The sequence below is a fragment of the Gordionus sp. m RMFG-2023 genome, chromosome 5, assembly GCF_954871325.1.
Source record: "Gordionus sp. m RMFG-2023 chromosome 5, tfGorSpeb1-WG-v2, whole genome shotgun sequence".
Lineage (NCBI taxonomy): Eukaryota > Metazoa > Nematomorpha > Gordioida > Chordodea > Parachordodidae > Gordionus > Gordionus sp. m RMFG-2023.
The window spans coordinates 19844074-19862432 of NC_088779.1; the positions used below are offsets into that span (position 1 = coordinate 19844074).

Genomic DNA, 18359 nt, shown 5'->3' on the forward strand with positions numbered 1-18359 from the left:
GATCAAAATATTGTTTTTCGTGATTGTGAGTGAACGAGCCATGGAAAAAAATTATGTCCTCGCCCCTTTGAGCCCCTATGCTCCCTAATTTTAACTGAATAAAATACTCCTTAAGAACCATCAATTTTTTCTTCTATAATTATTTTATATAATAGTGGATTATAATATTATGCTAATCTTACATGTCAATATTAGATACCTATCACTTTTAATTTTCGCCTTTTTGCAAAATCCTGTAAATATTTAAAACTGATATGATGAAAGACGTATTGTACAGTTATAATTAGGTATTTTATCGGTTAATTATTCACTAAATTTCGCCTAACTTAAAATTTATATGCTCATTGTCCAATTTATAAGCTTTTACTTCCCATTAGCTTTTATTTTTAAAAACATGATGGTATAATTAGGCCCAAACCCGAATTTCTTTAGTCAATTTGATGGATGATTACATTAAAAAACAATACCTACCTAAAAAAAAGAAAAAAATTAAGAAAAAGTATAAATATTTCTAGGTAAACTTATATTAAACTCTATAATAGATTTATTATTGATGATGATGCTGACGTAAATATTGTATTAAATAATAAAAATCTTGACCATGAAGATATTTATCAAGGGTTAAAAGAAAATGAGCCTGTAATTGAAAATTATCTATCTACAAATATTAATACATTTTCACAATCTTTGTGGAAGCCTCTGTGTACAATATACAAATTTTTTTATCAATATATAAGCCTTCATTAGCAGATGAAAAAGATCCATACAATATTATGTCACGCCATGATACTGAATCAGATGAAGATTTTGATCCTATTAGAAAGGATATTACCTTTGGTATAAATATTAAAAATCCTACTAACTATAATATCAAATCTGAAAAGTCTTTGACGGATTCTGACTCAGATCTTTCCCCAACAAGGAATCAAGTAAATATTACTCTTATATAGTTATAGAATGTTATATTTAAATTTATTCTGCTTTGTTAATTTATCTTATTATGAAAAATTTTGGCTACACTTTGTTTAAATTTTCATATTTTAATTTTGTGCACTTAAAAATTATCTACTATTACACAATATATTTTTTAACTATAAGAATAATCCACTTACAGAATTAATAAAAGAAGAAATGGTGGATGATAAGGACAATTTGAAAAATTCAAAAATTAAAGCTTATGAAAAGGAAAAGATCAAAAAGGCCCAAACTTTTAAAATATGGAAAATGGGGTAATATATATTTTATCAATAATTATACAAACATAGTTACTAATAAGCATTTTTTTTTACTAAATTGAAATTTTAATAATTCTTTAATATGTAATAAAATCATCAAATCAACCACACTACAAATGCCTTATAATTATTTAAAAATATACTTATCATTTATTTTTATCAGAGACCTGCAGAGGTACCATTTGCACGGCCCGGCCCGGTTTTAAATTTTTTAGGCCCGGCCCGGATATTTTAAAAAAAAATTTTTTACGGCCTGGCCCGGATTTAAAAATTTAAGGCCCGGCCCGTTTTTACGGCCCGACCCGGATTTAAAAATTTCAGGCCCGGCTCGGAATTTTTTAAAATTATATTCGACCTAAAAATTTCACCTATGAAGTATTTTACCATATTTTTCAGCAAGTATTATCGCTTATTATTTAAAAAATACATGTAAAAAGCTAATATTTTGAGAATATTATATTGAATTTATAAAAATTATAAAACTGTTATTTATAAAAATGGATATTTTGAGTATATACTATATTTTATATTGCATTTATAAAAATAAAATTAATATTCATAAAAATGGTAATAATATTTGTCATATACTATATTTTATATTACATTTAAAAAAAATAAAACTAATATTTAATTTATAAAAATGGAAAATATTTTGAGAATATAATATATTGTATTTAATTTACTATTTAATTTATAAAATAAAAATAAATCGCTATTTAAAAAAATGCATGTATAATAAATAGTATTTTGAAAATATAATCTAATTGCACAATATTAATATAATTTATTTTATAATATAAATTTTTAACAAAAGAAGATAATTGTATTATATAATATTGTAAAAAAAAATAATGAAAAATGTTGGATTAAAAACTTTCATGACTCAAGGTAAATATAATAAATGCAATAAATATTTGACAGTTTGCAAAGTAAAAAACCAGCATGATTGACAAAACCCTATACTCAAGAAAGATATTAAAAATTCACAAATTATCATGAAGAAAGAGAAGCATATCTACTACCTTTTCAGGTTGAAGATTACTTCTTCTTTCTTCAAGAATTCTACCAGTAGTGGAAAAATTCCGCTCACAGCTTGCACTTAAAGCAGGAATTGCCAATTTTGCTAAAATTGGAAATTCGCTTTGATGAGCCGCCCACCACTCTAACAAATTATCCACCTTAAATGTTTTATCTATTATTTATGTAATTATAATATTCATCATCGGGTATTGACATATTACCAGAATTACCAGAGTTGTTAAAGTAGCGCGCTATCTTTTTTGGTAGCTATAGCTAATAGCCGCTACTTTTTTAAAATTATTTAATTTTTTAGCGCGCTACTTTTTTTAAAAGTAGCTAAGTAGCGCGCTACTTCGCTACTTTTAAAAATATAATGAATGTAAGTATAAACATAAAAATTTAAATATAATATCATAATTAATTATAATTTATTATTTAATTTTGAAATTTAAATATGTTTTCAATTTTTAATTTATATTTTCAATCTGTGTTAATAATCTAAAATGGCATCGTCCATGGATATCCAAATCCTTGAAAGTGATTCAGATATGGAAGATTCAATGGAAGAAAATGTACTTAATAGCTCTAATAACGTTTTTCCATTCCCTAAATTTGAAAAATTTTTTAAAATAAATATTAAAACAAAATCTGGATTCAAATTCATGTGCTTAAAATGTAAAAAAAATATATCATCAAATCAATCGAGTAGCTATAACCTGAAGAAACACCTAAAGGTAAATTGTTATTTTTACATTATAATAATATTTATTTTATTAGACTGTTCACGCCAATTGCTATAAGGAAATAGAGAAACATATAAAAAATTTTGGTATAGGAGAATCTTCATTCAAAAAGACAAATACTATCCAAACCAAATTAACGGATAATAAACATGCCAATATTTCACAAAAATTGGCTGATAAAGTTATTGTTGATTTTATTATTGACACAGTTCAGCCAGTGTCTTTGGTTGATAATCCATCATTTACTCTGATGATTAAAACTTTATCCCCTGGCACAACAGTTTATGTCGCCAGACACTTATGAATAAAATAGCCGACAACTTCAAAGTGATGAAAGATGCTCTAATAGTAGAGTTATCAGATATATCTTATGTATGTACCATAGCAGATAGTTGGACACATAACAGAAGGTAAAAACTTATTTATATTTATAAATTGATCTGATTAAATATTTTTAGAGCTTATTTGGGAATCACAGGCCATTGGTTAGACCCTAGGACTTTAAAAAGAAGATCTGTTTTTTGAAATTAAAGATGATTTAATAGAAAATCCAATTGATATTTTTTTTCAATCAAAAAATATTGAAATGAATATTTTTGATAATTTTTCATATATTAAAAATTTATATATAAAATTTAATACCCCCTTGCCCTCAAGTGCTAGTGTCGAGAGATTATTTAGTAAAGCAAAGCTTATACTTTCTGATCGTCGCTCTAGACTTGGGGATGATAATATTGAAATGATATTATTATTAAAATGCAACAAATTAAAATAAATATTTATTTATATTACTTATTTTTTTATAATCTAAACTAACTATATTTTTATATTTATAAATGTTGATTTTTATATATTATTTATTATACATTTACATTATAAGAAAAAAAAAATAAAAAAAATTTGTTTCTAAATTTTTTTTTATAAAAAGTAGCTTAAAAGTAGCTAAAGCTACTTTTGAAAAAAAGTAGCTAATAGCGCGCTACTTTTTTTGACAAATAGCGAAAGCGGTAGCGCGCTACTTTTTTTGACAAATAGCTTTTACGGTAGCGCGCTACTTTTAAAAATAGCGTTTAACAACTCTGAGAATTACCATAGCCCCATTTGTCATAAAACGATTCAGTTTGTTTAACAACAGTCGTAATTTGACTGGTCGATGGTATTTCATTTACTTCCTGAGCCTCTTGTAATTTAATATAATCTTTTATATAGTTTTCCGTCATTTTCCGATCTGTCCATGACTACATACGTAATTGCTTGAATTTGGGACAGAGAAAAAGAGAAATAAAATGATACTTGTGTAAAACAAATTTTTCAATTAAAAAATGCTTTATATTAAGTAAAATCAATTACAAACTTTAAGAAGTGATAATCCTTTATTTGATTGTTTTGGTAAAATATATTTTAAAAATTTAGATATGAATTATAAAAAAATATATTAATAATACTTGAATATTGGGGCTTATTTAAGATATTCCTTTATTTGATTGTTTTGGTAAAATATGTTGTAAAAATTTAGATATGAATTATAAAAAAATATATTAATACTTTGAATAAATTTGCAGGAAATTAATAATTAGATCGATCTGTGGGTTGTTAGGTAGTGTTAACCATCACCCAATATTATATTAATCATAACTATAATATAATATAATCTTATAACCATTAACTCATAATGTAAAAATTTTTATAAAAAATATTAAGGCCCGGCCCGGCCCGGCCAGGGTTTAACAATCTTAAGCCCGGGGATATATTTAAAAAAAAAATTTTTAGGCCCGGCCCGGATATGTTTAAAAAAAAATTTTTTAGGCCCAGCCCGGGTATATTTAAAAAATTTAAAATACGGCCCGGGCTTAGGGCCGGGCCTGCAGGTCTCTGATTTTTATTGATATTGAAGATATTTCTACAATCATACATTGAGCTGTAGAGACCTGGATAGAATTTTGTAACAAAAAATTGATAAATTTAAAAAACAATTTTAATCTGAACTTAAATTTATGCACATTTTGATACCTTCAGGATTGCATACATAGAGCTTTGTCCTAAATAAAATATTTAAAAATCTTAAATTGTTAAAATTTGTATTATTTTTCTTAAAATAATGATGTAAATTTTTTTTTGTTTTTTGGATCAGTATATTTTTATATTAAATTATTGATTCATTCTATTAATTAGATTAACAATCTTGATTGTATAAAACTTAACAATAAATAGTAATAAATGAAATAAAAATAAAGATCTTTGGTGGTTGACCTGAATTAAAAACTCGGTTATTTAAAAAATATAATAAAAATATTTTTTTAAGAATAAATTTAAGCACCGAGTAACGTTTTGCATTTCCGTTACTCAAAAAAGCAATGCCTTACTTTACCTTTTTAAGCAAGTAAAAAAGTAATGACATTACTTTACAACACAGGTATTTATGGTTAAGGGTGCTTAAAATTAATATTTCTGCAAAATGTTTTGCAGTAATTCGAGGAAGTATATTAGAGTGGAATTATATAAGTTAGTTATTCTTTATTATAAAAATTTGCTAATTATATGTGAGGACTGGGAAAATTAAAAAACAATTTTGGTTTTAAAATAGTTTATAGTTAATTTATTCAAAAAATCACCTATTTTAACTTAAGTTTCAAAAAATATTATTGGCCCAACAGTTAGATTCTATATTCTAGTATTTAGATAAAAACTCTACATTTTTTTAAAAAAATAAAAATTCAAAACCAAAAATCTTAATTTTTTGTTGTTTTTAAAATTCATTGTTTTTTGTTTCCCAGCACTAAAATGTTGTAAACCATATTAATTGTCATGCTAATCTTTTCTTTTTAAACATATTATTCAATATATTTAAGTGCTAAACAAATAGAAGAGAAAAAAACTGGATTAGAAGACATTCAAACTTTGTATAATAAACCCCTAACAAGATATATAGATGAAAAAGATTTAGACAAAATGTTAAGGGAGAAAGTACACGAAGATGATCCATTGGCATCAGTATTTAAAGCTAAAACTCCTATTATAAAAGGTTCCTCATCATAAATCCATTCATTTATTTTGATCATCTTCCTTAAGCTAATTCTAATATAGAATAAAAAAGTTTTTTTAGAATCAAATTATGGTGTTATTTTTGTCAGAATTATTTTGATGGTTAGAGTTTAATGAAAAGGAAGGTCTGTACAATTTCATTTATTAAAATTCTTATTGGGTGTTATGTTATATTTACATTTTAATTATCGAACTAGCAAGTTCAGGCTAAGGTTGTTTTTTCTTTTTCCCAATTCATAATATTTTTGTACTTTAAGATATATCTAATTTTTTATAAAATAGAATATCAGTTGTAGTTTAAAAAATTTAGAACTATATTAAATTCTGATTTAGAACTGGTAAGGTTTATCATATATTTAGGTCCTCAAATCAGAGCTGGGAACTCGAACCCTTAGATTTAGCTGAAAACCCAAACTTTTTTTTTAAATTTAAGGTTCAAGAATTTCTTTTTATTTATTCATTAATTTATGACAATTCGCTTAAATATTTATTAAATTAAATTGTTATTACACGTTATTTTATATGCATGTAAATTAGCTTTTTATTAATATCAAAAAATGAACTTATTCTGCAAAATATATCTAACATTTTTTTTGCAATTATATTTACCATTGATTCAATATGATAGCTAAAGGTAACCCTAGCAAATTTAAAGGCAATTACAAAGAAAATCGATTTAATATTCCTCCAGGATACAGATGGGACGGGGTGGATAGGTCTAATGGCTTCGAAAACAAATATTTCCAAAAAATTTCCAATCAAATCTCGAACAAAGAAATAATGTATAAATGGATGGTTGAGGATATGTAGGAGAAATTTATCGAACATTCGTTATAATGCAATTGTCTCATTATTATATTTAATTTAAATGATTGTAAATAATTTTCATTAAAAAAAATATAAACCTAAAGTGTTATAAGGCAATGACCGAAAAAATTATAAACATTTTTCATCTCCGTTAAGTTTGTCGAACGATTGGAAGAACTAACGATGAATCATATGACATTTTTTAGTGCTTCGTTAGTACTTTAAACCGTTTTTCCGAGGTTAAGGAAAAAAAGTTATAAGCAAAAACAAAAACTTTGACAAACCTCACGCTTAAATGTCGATTGAAACACTAACGATTAAACATACATCATTTGTTAGTGCTTCGTTAGTAGAGGTTAGTGTTTCAATCAGTTTAGTAGCCACTATTTTAATAAAAAAGTTATTAAAGAAAAACAAAAATAAACAAATGGCGACTTGCCAAAAATAAAAACTATAGTAGTATTTATCATCCTCGCCATTATTTAATGCTTAATTAATAAATTTGAATTTCGTTATTAATTTGGTAAACCGCCATATGAAAAAATAGTTATACGCTAAATATATGTTTTGAGGTCAAATTTTAACCAGCAAAACTATGGAAGTACTAACGATTTTATATCATTCTTTTAGTGCTGCGGTAGTATAGGTTAGTGCATCGTTAGTGGAGGTTAGTGTTTTAATCAGTTTAGTAGCCCCTGTAAAAATAAAAAAGTTATTAACAAAATAAACTAAAAGATGGCGGCACACCAAAACAGAAACTAGAGCAGGGACGAACATCTTATTTTCGCCATATTTAATTCTCATATTATTTTAAACTGCCGTATAAAAATAAAGTTATAAGCTAAATGAAAATTATAACTTCACGTTTTAGGCGTGAAATTGGTCGAACGATTGGAAGCACTAACGATGAAACATATTATTCGTGCTTCGTTCGTAGAGGTTATGCTTCAATCAGTCTAGTAGACCCTATTAAAATAAAAAAGTTATTTAAGAAAAAAATAAGCAACAAATGGCGGCTTGCCAGAACAAAAACTATAGTACCATTAAACACCCGTTTTCGCTATTATTTAGTGCATAATTAGTATATTTGAGTTCCTTTATTAATTTGGTTAGCCGCTATATGAAAAATTAGTTATACGCTAAATAAATGTTTTTAGGTCAAATGGTCAGCAAAACTATGGAGGCACTAACGATAAATTTATATCATTCTTTAATGTAGGGCTATACCGATATTTAATATCGGATCTGCACCTATATTTAACATTTTCAAAAAATATCGGATGCGTATCTTCTTTTTTTTATCGTTTGTGGTTATTTTATAATTGTATATATAATCACATAATTTTTTTTATTTTATAAATAATTTCATAATAATAAATTATGAAAGGAACTAATATTCGATTTATTTGTTGTAATGTTTAAAAAAATTGCCTAAAATTTTACACTATTTTTTATTATATTACCTGTAAAAAGAAAAGTATTTTAGAATATCTCACGAGTTACATTCAGTTAGTGTTACTAAACGGCTCGATTTCTCCAATTTTAAAAACGATTAACTCAGAATTTTGGCCAAGAGTAAAATATCCATGCTTGTCAATTTTTTCCACAGATATCAGAAACTTCTATTGGCAAAATTTCGCACAGGTAATAATATTTTAGTTAAAATTTTGATTTGGCTCTTTTTAAAAATCAGCTAAATGGAATTGTTTAACAATACTACATTCACCCGTAAACATTGCAAATTAAATGAGAATATTAAATTGTGAAAATAAAATAATTCATTAAAGTTAGTTGGTTTTTTAAAGTAGAAAATATTGATATATTTATTACATTGAACAAAGATAGTTGGTAAATAAAAATCAATATAAATATCGAATCTGTTTTTTAGTAATATCGGATCGGTGGAAAATTTGTGGATCGGCACGGAAAAAATTTAGTGCTTCTCTAGTAGAGGTTAGTGCTTTAATCTGTTTAGTAGCCCCTGTTAAAGTAATAAAGTTATAAACAAAAAAATGGCGACACATCAAAACAAAAATTAGAGAAACTAAAAACATCCTATTTTCACTATTATTTATTGAATAATTAGTAAATTAAAATTCCTTAATTAATTTAAACCGCTTTATAAAAAAATGCTATAACTTAAATTAATATTTCAAGGTTAATTTTGACCAGCAAAATTATGAAAGCACTAACGATGAAACATTTATTAATCTTTAGTGTTCATTTAGTAGAGGTTAATGCCATATAAGTTTAGTATCACCAATTAAAATAAAAAAAGTTATTAAAGAAAAAAAAACAAATGACGGTTAACAAAAAATGAAGTACTAAACGTCCGGTTTACGCTATTATTTAGTGCTTAATTAATAAATACAAATTCCGTAATTTAGCTAACCGACCAATTAAAAAATAATTATAAGCTGAAAATAGTTTCAAGATAATATTTTGGCCAGCAAAATTTTGGAGGCATTAACGATAAAGTTTATATCATTCTTTCGTGCTTCGTTAGTAGAGGTTAGTGCTATAATCAGTTTAATAGCAAAAATTTATATAGTTATTAACTAAATAAAAAAAAATACCGGCACACCAAAACAGAACTAGATCAGCTACAAACATCTTGTTTTGCCTTTATTTTTAGTTATATTTAAATTCCGCAATAAACACCCTATTTTTTGTCATAAAAAAATTTGTTATATTCTTATCCTATCCTATAAAAATTATTCTGTTACATTATTTCCATCCTAACTATAAGTAATATGCTTTTTTGGCCTAAATATTTCGACATATTATTTATTTTTCTAAATCGGTTTTCAGTCGAGTTGAGTTATAAATTTACCAATCCATAATGTAATAACACTATAAATTATGATTTTTATTCAATATTTTTTTATATAAATTTCAATAAGCAGAAAGCTGAGCACGTTGGGTAGAGGAAAACATCATCCACCCCATTTATAATCTAAACTATTATTGCTTACGAATAGAAATATATACCCAATAAAAATATTTATGTAATACATTATTGGCTAAAAATTGTAAAAAGTTTTTAACAATTATATTTTTACAGAGGAAAATATGCTTAACTATACCGAAAAACTTTATCGTTTAGATTTATAAATAAAGTTTTAAAATCTTTATAAATAGATTTAAAAAAAGATTAAACCCAATTTTTTAAGCTAATAATTTTTCGGATTTATAAATCATAAATTAATACGCTTTTAAATGGCATATATAACATTAAAAATGGTGATAATTGGTAAAGGTTGGTTGGTCCTATTAATTATTGCATTTATATATTTTTGATTAAAACAAGTTATAATAAAAATAAATCCATCTAAAATAGAATAATTTTTACAAAAATATTTAAAATCCCTAAATTCAACTTACTTATGCATATCATGAATATTTAAAGCCTATAATTAAATATCAAAAAAAATAAAATTTTATATTTAGACTTTTATTTTGTGTACCAATTATCACTTATTGTTGGTAAGCGTGCTTAAAGTACATTAGCATTGGGCTAAACAAATTTTAAATGATAATTTTTAAAAAATAGTTTCTATAAATATATAATAACTATTTAAAATATCCTATACTTTGAAGATTCAGAACCGGGTTAGGTATTTGACCCAATAGACCGGTTTGCCAACCTTATTTCCCAATATGTTTTATTTATTTAAATTAGTTTCATATTATTGATTTATACAGGTTTGAACGAAAAGTGTTTCAATCTTCCTCGGTCCCCTTATCAGTTTTTAAATTTAATAAAACAATATATTGGTTAACATCTCCGGTCTTTAATTCTTATTTTACATTTTTTTAAATGCAACTTATTTGTCTCATTTTGAATATATGTACTTATAATTAGTAAATCAAACAAAACTACGATGCCTAGATTAGCAGCTGTACCAGTTGAACTTATAAATAAGACGCTTCTAACTTTCAAAATGATATAATAAAGGATATTAATCGAGCATTAGCTGATACATGGATAAAAATAGGTGATTAATATCACCGAAGTCTTATATTATTCGTTTCAATAAAAATAGTTGTTGAGATATTCTAGAAATAAATGTGATAATGGTAAGTAGTATTTTTTAATATTCTATTCTTTCTTATGTTATATTGAATAAATGTTATATTATTTGGTAAGAAAAGTTTCCAAAAATGAATTTAATGATTACTTGTTGGCAGGGGAAGATATATTAAAAGACGAAAAAATAGGAAAAGAACAGTTTGAACTAGTTTATTTTAATCGGTGAATGGAATAAAATATATCAATGCGACGATGATTTAGCAAAGCTAAGATTTAGCTGGAATCATATCATTGAGAAAATCATCACCAGTCAGATGAAACTTCATTATACCTGGCATGGCCCCTACACTTTCTGAACGAATGAAGCAGAATACCCCCCTGTAATGTACCCCCTTGAAAAGTACCCCCCCCCCCCCTAAAAAATGATAATTATTTTATGACACCCATAAATTTCAAAAATAATTTTTATTGCATCAATTTTTAATATATAATATAAATAAAATGCAAAAAATATATATTTTATAAATATTATTTTTAAATTAATAATTTAGATAAATTAGGGGAATAGAAAGCGAAAGGTTTTATAATTTCATCAATATTTAATTGTTTAAATCTTGTGCATTAATACAAATTTCATGAACAAATCATCATTAAAACAACAGAATCTTGAAATGTTTAAATTAAATGATTTCCCGTTATTTATAAATCTTTCTGTTGACATATTTTTTAAGATAAGGAAATATTTTTATACCACCTGCCATGTCCACGGGATAGGAAATTAAAAGAATAGATGGAACTTGGGAAGTTAATCCATGGTATGCAAAAGAAATGGCATCCAAGAAGATGTGATATGCCATTGTTATATACAATGTAAATAAAGAAAGAAAAATTTTCGAAAAAGGATTATAATATTTGATGAGTGAATCAGAAATGTATTTTTATATTGATTAGCTATGATTCATCAATTTGGTTAAAAAGATTCGCTATGATTCCTCAATTTAATAAAAAATTTGATACCTAAATCGATAATGTATCTGTTTTTTGATAATGATTACTGAATTTAAACAAAAATTGATGTACGAATCAGCATGTGCCTGTGTTTTAATATGATTTGGCAATTATAAATCCCCATGAAGATATATTAATGTGTCTACAAATACTAGTGGCTTGAAAATATATAAGCATCAATTTCTAAAGCATAAACAATTATTAAATTTTTTAAAGTTCTCCTATATCTTTGTCTCTTTTTTTTATATTTCTTTCTTTTTTTAGTAAATCTTTTTTTATCCACTTTGCTTCCATAATTTCAAACTCCCACCTTGACGCGATGGGGAGTGAACAGCTATGCTGACTAGTGGGATCTATGGTATTCAGATAATGTGAGAAGTTAATGGGGTAAATAAGGTATGAAAAACCCTCATTTAACAATAATAACTTTATTTGGCTTTAAATTATAAATAAAAAGGTAAAAAATTGTAGGCAAAAAGTCAATTCGCCCCTTATTCTTGACGGGTTAGCTTCTAGTACTGTTATAATTAGTTATCAGAATATAGAATATCATTAAAAATAAAGTTATACCACTAATATTTTTCAACATTTTGTTACATAGTCAATTTAGCCCTTGAATATGCCTATGCATTAAAAAATATTTAGAATTTCATTTATAGTGGAAGTTGAATGTTTCATTGGAATTATCAAACTAACTTACCTCTCATTATAAGATATTCGATATTTATACCGATCATATATTATTTATAGGGTATTTGCTGTCGTTCCCTATTTCTATAAAATAAGGTATATTTTAAAATATCAAATGAATAATATATGATTATATGGTTGAAAAATGATTTTATCTTGGGGGCTTATCAAATCAAATGGTTTTGAACTGATCCCTATATAAAATATGGCATTTGTGACAACAGAAATTGTGAATTTTATCCTATACAACATAATAAAATTATATTGCATTATATGTATTAAAAAATATAATATCTATAATTTAGCCATAACAATGTTACAAATTACAATCCTATTATATTATTATTTGTTTATAATTTGTTATATAGAATGTTTTATTAATTATATGCCTATTTTCTCTTTTATTCGTTCAATTTCATATATTTTTTTTCTTTATTCCTCCATCTAAATATTCTAGTAATAATATTCGAAGAAAAATATATCACTCTTATTCCACAATCTATATCTATATATATTATCGAGGTTTCGATTAAAAAGAGAACACACTTGAGAATTATATTTTCGACCAAAAAATGGAAATGGATTAGTATTTTTATTAATAATATTTTTAGTTCTTTTGATATTTTCTGGAGAGGAGCTTGGATATAATTGTTCATTTCATCTATAGAAATATAATTAATTTAATATGGGTTCTCTAAAATTTTCTTAAGCGTCTAGAAAGGTGTAATAAAATTTGAAAGACTGATATGACACTACACACACTATTGAATCAGGGTAACTATCAGAATTCTTGCTTAATTATAGTGATATATAACTCAAATATATGATAGATATATTTATAGCATAATTTTTCCGAATAAAATAAAACTATGTAAAAGGAACAATATGAATTAAAATAATGTTGGAGAAAAAATGAAGTTGTTACAATAAAATAATAAAAACCGATAAAAATTATATAAATAATACACTTATAATAGGGTTCAATGGACCCATTTAGGGAGTAGTGGGAATAATCTTTGTGACTATGTCATAACTATTCTTGATGTATTTTGGGCATTAATATATCTTGGCTTCTGAAACATTTCATAGTACTCAAATATGGTAGTTATTTGGAAACAATTGATAGGCTTAGTGCAAAAGGACAATATGCATTTTTTAATTACTTTGACTTTTTATAGGGTTTTTAACCAAATTTATTACGGAATTTAAATTTTACTAATTAAGCACTTAATTAATGCTGAAAAGATGCTTGTTATTGATATAGTTTATTTTATTAATAACTTTTTTATTTTAAATTTGGCTACTAAACTGAATGAAGCACTAAAGAATGATACAAGTTTCATCATTAGTGCTTCCAATCGTTAGGCCAACTTCGCGCCTAAATCGTAACGTCATAACTTTTTTGCTATAAAGCAGTTAACCAAATCAGTTACGCAATTTTAAATTACTAAATAAGCATTAAATAATGGCGAAAACTGGATGTTAAATAACACTATAGTTTTTGTTTTGGCAAGCCGCCATTTATTGTTTATTTTAATTTTAATAACTTTTTTATTTTAATAGGGGCTACTAAACTGGTTTAAGCATTATCCTTTACTAACGAAGCACTAGAGTATGATATAAGTTTCATCGTTAGCACTTCAAATCGTTCAACCAACTTCTCGCCTAAATCATGATGTCATAATTTTTCTTTAGAAACTTTTTTTATATGGCGGTTAACCAAATTAAGGAATTAAAATTTACTAAATAAGCACAAAATAATAGCGAAAACTAGATGTTTATTACTATTATAGTTTTTGTTTTGAAAAACAGCCAATTATTATTTATTTTTGTTTTTTATTTGCAAATAACTTTTTATTCTTAATGTAGGTTATTGTGATTGAAACACTAACCTCTGCTAACAAAGCACTAAAGAATGATATATGTTTCATCGTTAGTGCTTTCAATAGGCTCTTAAGAGTGAAGTTGGTCAAAGTTTTTTTTCTATAACTTTGGCTACAAAATGGTTTGAAGCACTAATGAAGCACTATTGCATATGATTCATCGTTAGTGCTTCTAATCTTTATGCCAACTTCACGGAGCTACAATTCTCAAGGGATTAAAATATTAGAGCCGATCGTCTCATTCCGCAATATTTATTATATTCAACATTTATGGCGTAACAATTGTTTTATCAATATTATTATTTGTCATTAGGCGATATCTTATAAGTGTGGAGTGAGATAAATATGACGAATATCGTTTAAATTTTTATAAAAAATTATGTATTTATTTTCTCAAAATGTATTATATAATACCGATTCAAACAAATAAAAAGACTCACTTTATTTCTCATATTATATAAAATTATGAACACATGCGTAAACCAATTTCATTTCATGTTTTGATCTTTTTATTTTTGGAAAGTTTTTGCCTTTTTTTATTTATTCCAGATTCATCTGACGTAATCAATTTTAAAAAAGCACTTTTCTTATGAGCTCTTTTCAATGAATTTTGAACTTTGTATTCTTCTATCAATGGATACTCTCCTCTGGCAAGCTTTTCAAACCTATAAAAATTTTAGTTGATGTAAATTATATAACTTGTAAAAAAAAATATCTAAGAAAAAAAATAAAATTATTTTATAAATAAAAAATTACTTTTGAGTTAAATCGTATATAATTTTTCTGTTTTTTGGAGGACATTTTTTATCGGAGCCATGTTGATACAAAATTTTAGCAATTTCATCATAATTAATCTGTTTTTTAAAAAAAGCAAAATAATTATAAAATAAAAATTTCATAATTACAAATATATATGTATTATCAGCACGAAATTCTTTTTTTGAATGTTTGTTGTGAAAATAAGGCAGATCCAAATTTATCTCCCCTTCCGCTTCTTGGCATAATTTCTGTTCAACTTCTGATTGTGTCATAATGTATTCGAATATATTTAAATTTATCCGATCAATGATCTGTCGACTTTAAATCAATAAATAATAAAAATATGTTTGTTTAATTTTCAATTTTTCTTGAAAAAAATACAACTTCATTTTATTTGCAAAAAAAAATGGCAAGTTTTGATGGAAACAATTTAGCGTTATGAAATAAAAATCAAATTTAATTATTAAATTATTTGATTGTGGTTTTATTGTTTTTAAAAAGGAGATAATTACCCCATTTTGATTTCAAATTTATTACCTTTTTTCGATAGACATGATGTGGAAGAAAGGTGTGAGCATTTTGAGAGCCTTTGAACAAGTAATCTAAAAATTATATTTTTTAAAAAAGAGAATCAATTTTTTAAATAAGATATTTTAAATGAATAATATTATAATTTTCCCAATTAAAAAAAATTAATATAAAATGTAAATATAATACCGAAGAACGCCCAACTTGAAGAAGTTCAGGTAAATAAATGTCAATGATATGAAAAACAAAAGAAATATTGTGGGGAGTATCTGTTACGTTTTGAGATTTTGTCAAAACAGATTTTGTTATAATATCAAAAAATGGTTTGCAATAGGCTCCTTCCCAGTCATTATTTGCCAATAGCTTGAAAGATTGATATATCATTTTCCTTGTTAACTTATCGGATATTTTTTTTAGAATAATAGATGAATAATATTTGTATATAAATCATGCTTGCTTACATTTCAATACCATAAATAGAAAAATTATCTTATCAGTGATTAATTAAATTTATAAGGCATTGCTGAAAAATGAAAAATTTTTTTAGATGTCATATTTGCTTTTTTAAAAAATATTATATTATAGAATAAAAATCTTTTTATATAATATTTAATTTAAAAGGTGTTCATTCTTTTTTTGCAGAGTAAGTAATGATAAAACATAATTTTTATTTACAGCAATGATATTGATGTTGTAAGTTTCATTCAATTACTTTGTTTTGGTATCTTTAAAACCATAATGGGTAAAATTGATTTTATATCTTAATATAATAGTTTAATAATGCTTATATAAAAATCAAAGTTATTTTTTGAATAATATGAAACCAAGAAATTCAAAAACAGGAAGTTGTTTAAAAATTCAATTTTTTTTTACATAGCTTGAAGTTATTTTATCGTAATAGATTGAGCAGTTAAACCTGACACTTCTAATGCCCCCCCTCCCACACCCCAAGCCTATGGATCATATAACCTTCTATCAAATTAACATAAAAGAAATTTAAACAAATTAAATAAATACAAATAACATTAGCAAACCTGTACCTACTCCTCTTCAATTTCATGATTATCTTGTGCCATGCCCCCATTATTTTAAAGATATTTAACTTTGCTTATATGAATTATATTTATATTCATTTTATTATTTATTCAATAATAATCAAGAATCAACATAACTTTATATAATAATTCAATTCATATTTGCCATTAAATATCAAGCAAAATATAAATTGGCTTCAAGTATGATCATAATTTATATATAATGCTTTACCAATAAAAATTTATCAATTCTATAGGCGTCTATAACTTTATACTCCCTATCGATGGTTTGTAAAAATGTGTCAAAAAATAAAAAGGAGTTGCTAGTTTCATGAAAATCTAAAAGTATCTGTGATATATCTGATGCAACATTTTCCTATAAAATTATGCCTATTAATTAATAATAATAAATGTGAATACTTGATTAATCATTTTATCGGTCATCCACAAATGAAAAAAAAGGGCTTTCCAGATTTTAAAATAATCCTTTTCATCATATTCTGAAAATTAATGAATTAAATTACATTTAAAAAAACTCTAAATAATACTTAGGTCAATTTGAGATAGTATTCCTGCCAATTTTTCAAAGCTTATAGTACGAGAGTGTTCATCATTTGATGATAATAAATTTAAAGTATCATGTATTTCCATTAAAATTTTAATTTTTATTTATAGGCGATGTACCGAACAAAAATATGTGATGTTGCTTTAAGACAACGGATTAAAAATAGTTAAATAAGACGAAAATCCTTCTGTGGGATAGATACTGAGGTTACTAAATTGCCTTGATTTTCTTACTCAAATAGGCGTTGCATGCCCCTTCACTCCAGATTTTTAATTCTGTCAATAGGATTTTCAGAGGAGTTTAAGTTTAAATGGAAAAAATTTCCTTAATATCTAATTTATTTTTAAATAAATAATGACAGATTTAATTTATAAATCATATGTGTAGTAATACCAACTACTAATTATAAACAATACGACCACTGATTTATATTTCAATTTATTTTTGATATCAAATTTTATTTATTATTTTTCGAATGTTCGATTCTATTTTTAATATACAATATACATAAATAATCATTTATTAATTTATTACATTTCCTTCAAAAATTTAAAGTTAGATTTCTTCAATAAACCTCTTTGTAGGTTTACGGTTTCTTGATGAGCAACGTAATGTGGTATTTGTATTTGTGTTTGTATTTGCTTCATTCACTGGCACAACCATTTCTGTAACTTCCAAAGAACTTTCATGATTTGGGATAACTAAACGATTTCTTAACTGATCTGCATGCTTCCGTAATGTTTTCCCGGAAGATTCAACAATATAAGAATAAAGTCCTATTCTTTCTTTAATTACTCCCTCTCTCCAACCATTGGTATTTTCATTATTTAACCATATAGGTTGTGAGATTTCAAATTCTCTTTCCTTTGAATGTAAATCATGATGAAGGCTTTGTTTATCATTAGCCCTTACTATTTCGTGTTCGGCATTTGGTCGGATCCAATCCAGACTTGTTTTCAATTGCCTCCCAAACATAATTTTAGCAGGAGATCTCCCTGTGGAACTATGCTCT

General features: G+C 25.3%; 2 protein-coding genes across 4 annotated transcripts; one reads left to right on the forward strand and one right to left on the reverse strand.

Moving 5' to 3' along the window:
• The first annotated feature begins 235 nt into the window (after positions 1-235).
• LOC135929872 (BUD13 homolog) lies at positions 236-6952 on the forward strand. 3 transcript variants are annotated; one of them, XM_065466607.1, is made up of 6 exons: positions 236-499; positions 543-703; positions 751-929; positions 1099-1229; positions 5848-6020; positions 6669-6952. In XM_065466607.1, exons 1-6 carry the CDS (start codon positions 441-443, stop codon positions 6848-6850), a joined length of 885 nt encoding a protein of 294 aa, XP_065322679.1. In that variant the 5' UTR covers positions 236-440; the 3' UTR covers positions 6851-6952. The 3 variants fall into 3 exon arrangements, with proteins under 3 accessions (XP_065322679.1, XP_065322678.1, XP_065322680.1); XM_065466606.1 differs by having other exon boundaries at positions 238-499; positions 748-929; XM_065466608.1 differs by lacking the exon at positions 236-499 and having other exon boundaries at positions 680-703; positions 748-837; positions 885-929.
• A 7950-nt stretch (positions 6953-14902) lies between these two features.
• On the reverse strand, positions 14903-17462 carry LOC135929887 (ribosomal RNA processing protein 1 homolog B-like). Its single transcript, XM_065466621.1, has 8 exons — positions 17331-17462; positions 17203-17282; positions 17015-17158; positions 15938-16144; positions 15758-15822; positions 15367-15538; positions 15218-15315; positions 14903-15126 (listed from the first exon to the last, which is right to left on the reverse strand). Exons 1-8 carry the CDS (start codon positions 17431-17433, stop codon positions 14955-14957), a joined length of 1041 nt encoding a protein of 346 aa, XP_065322693.1. The 5' UTR covers positions 17434-17462; the 3' UTR covers positions 14903-14954.
• Positions 17463-18359: the final 897 nt, after the last annotated feature.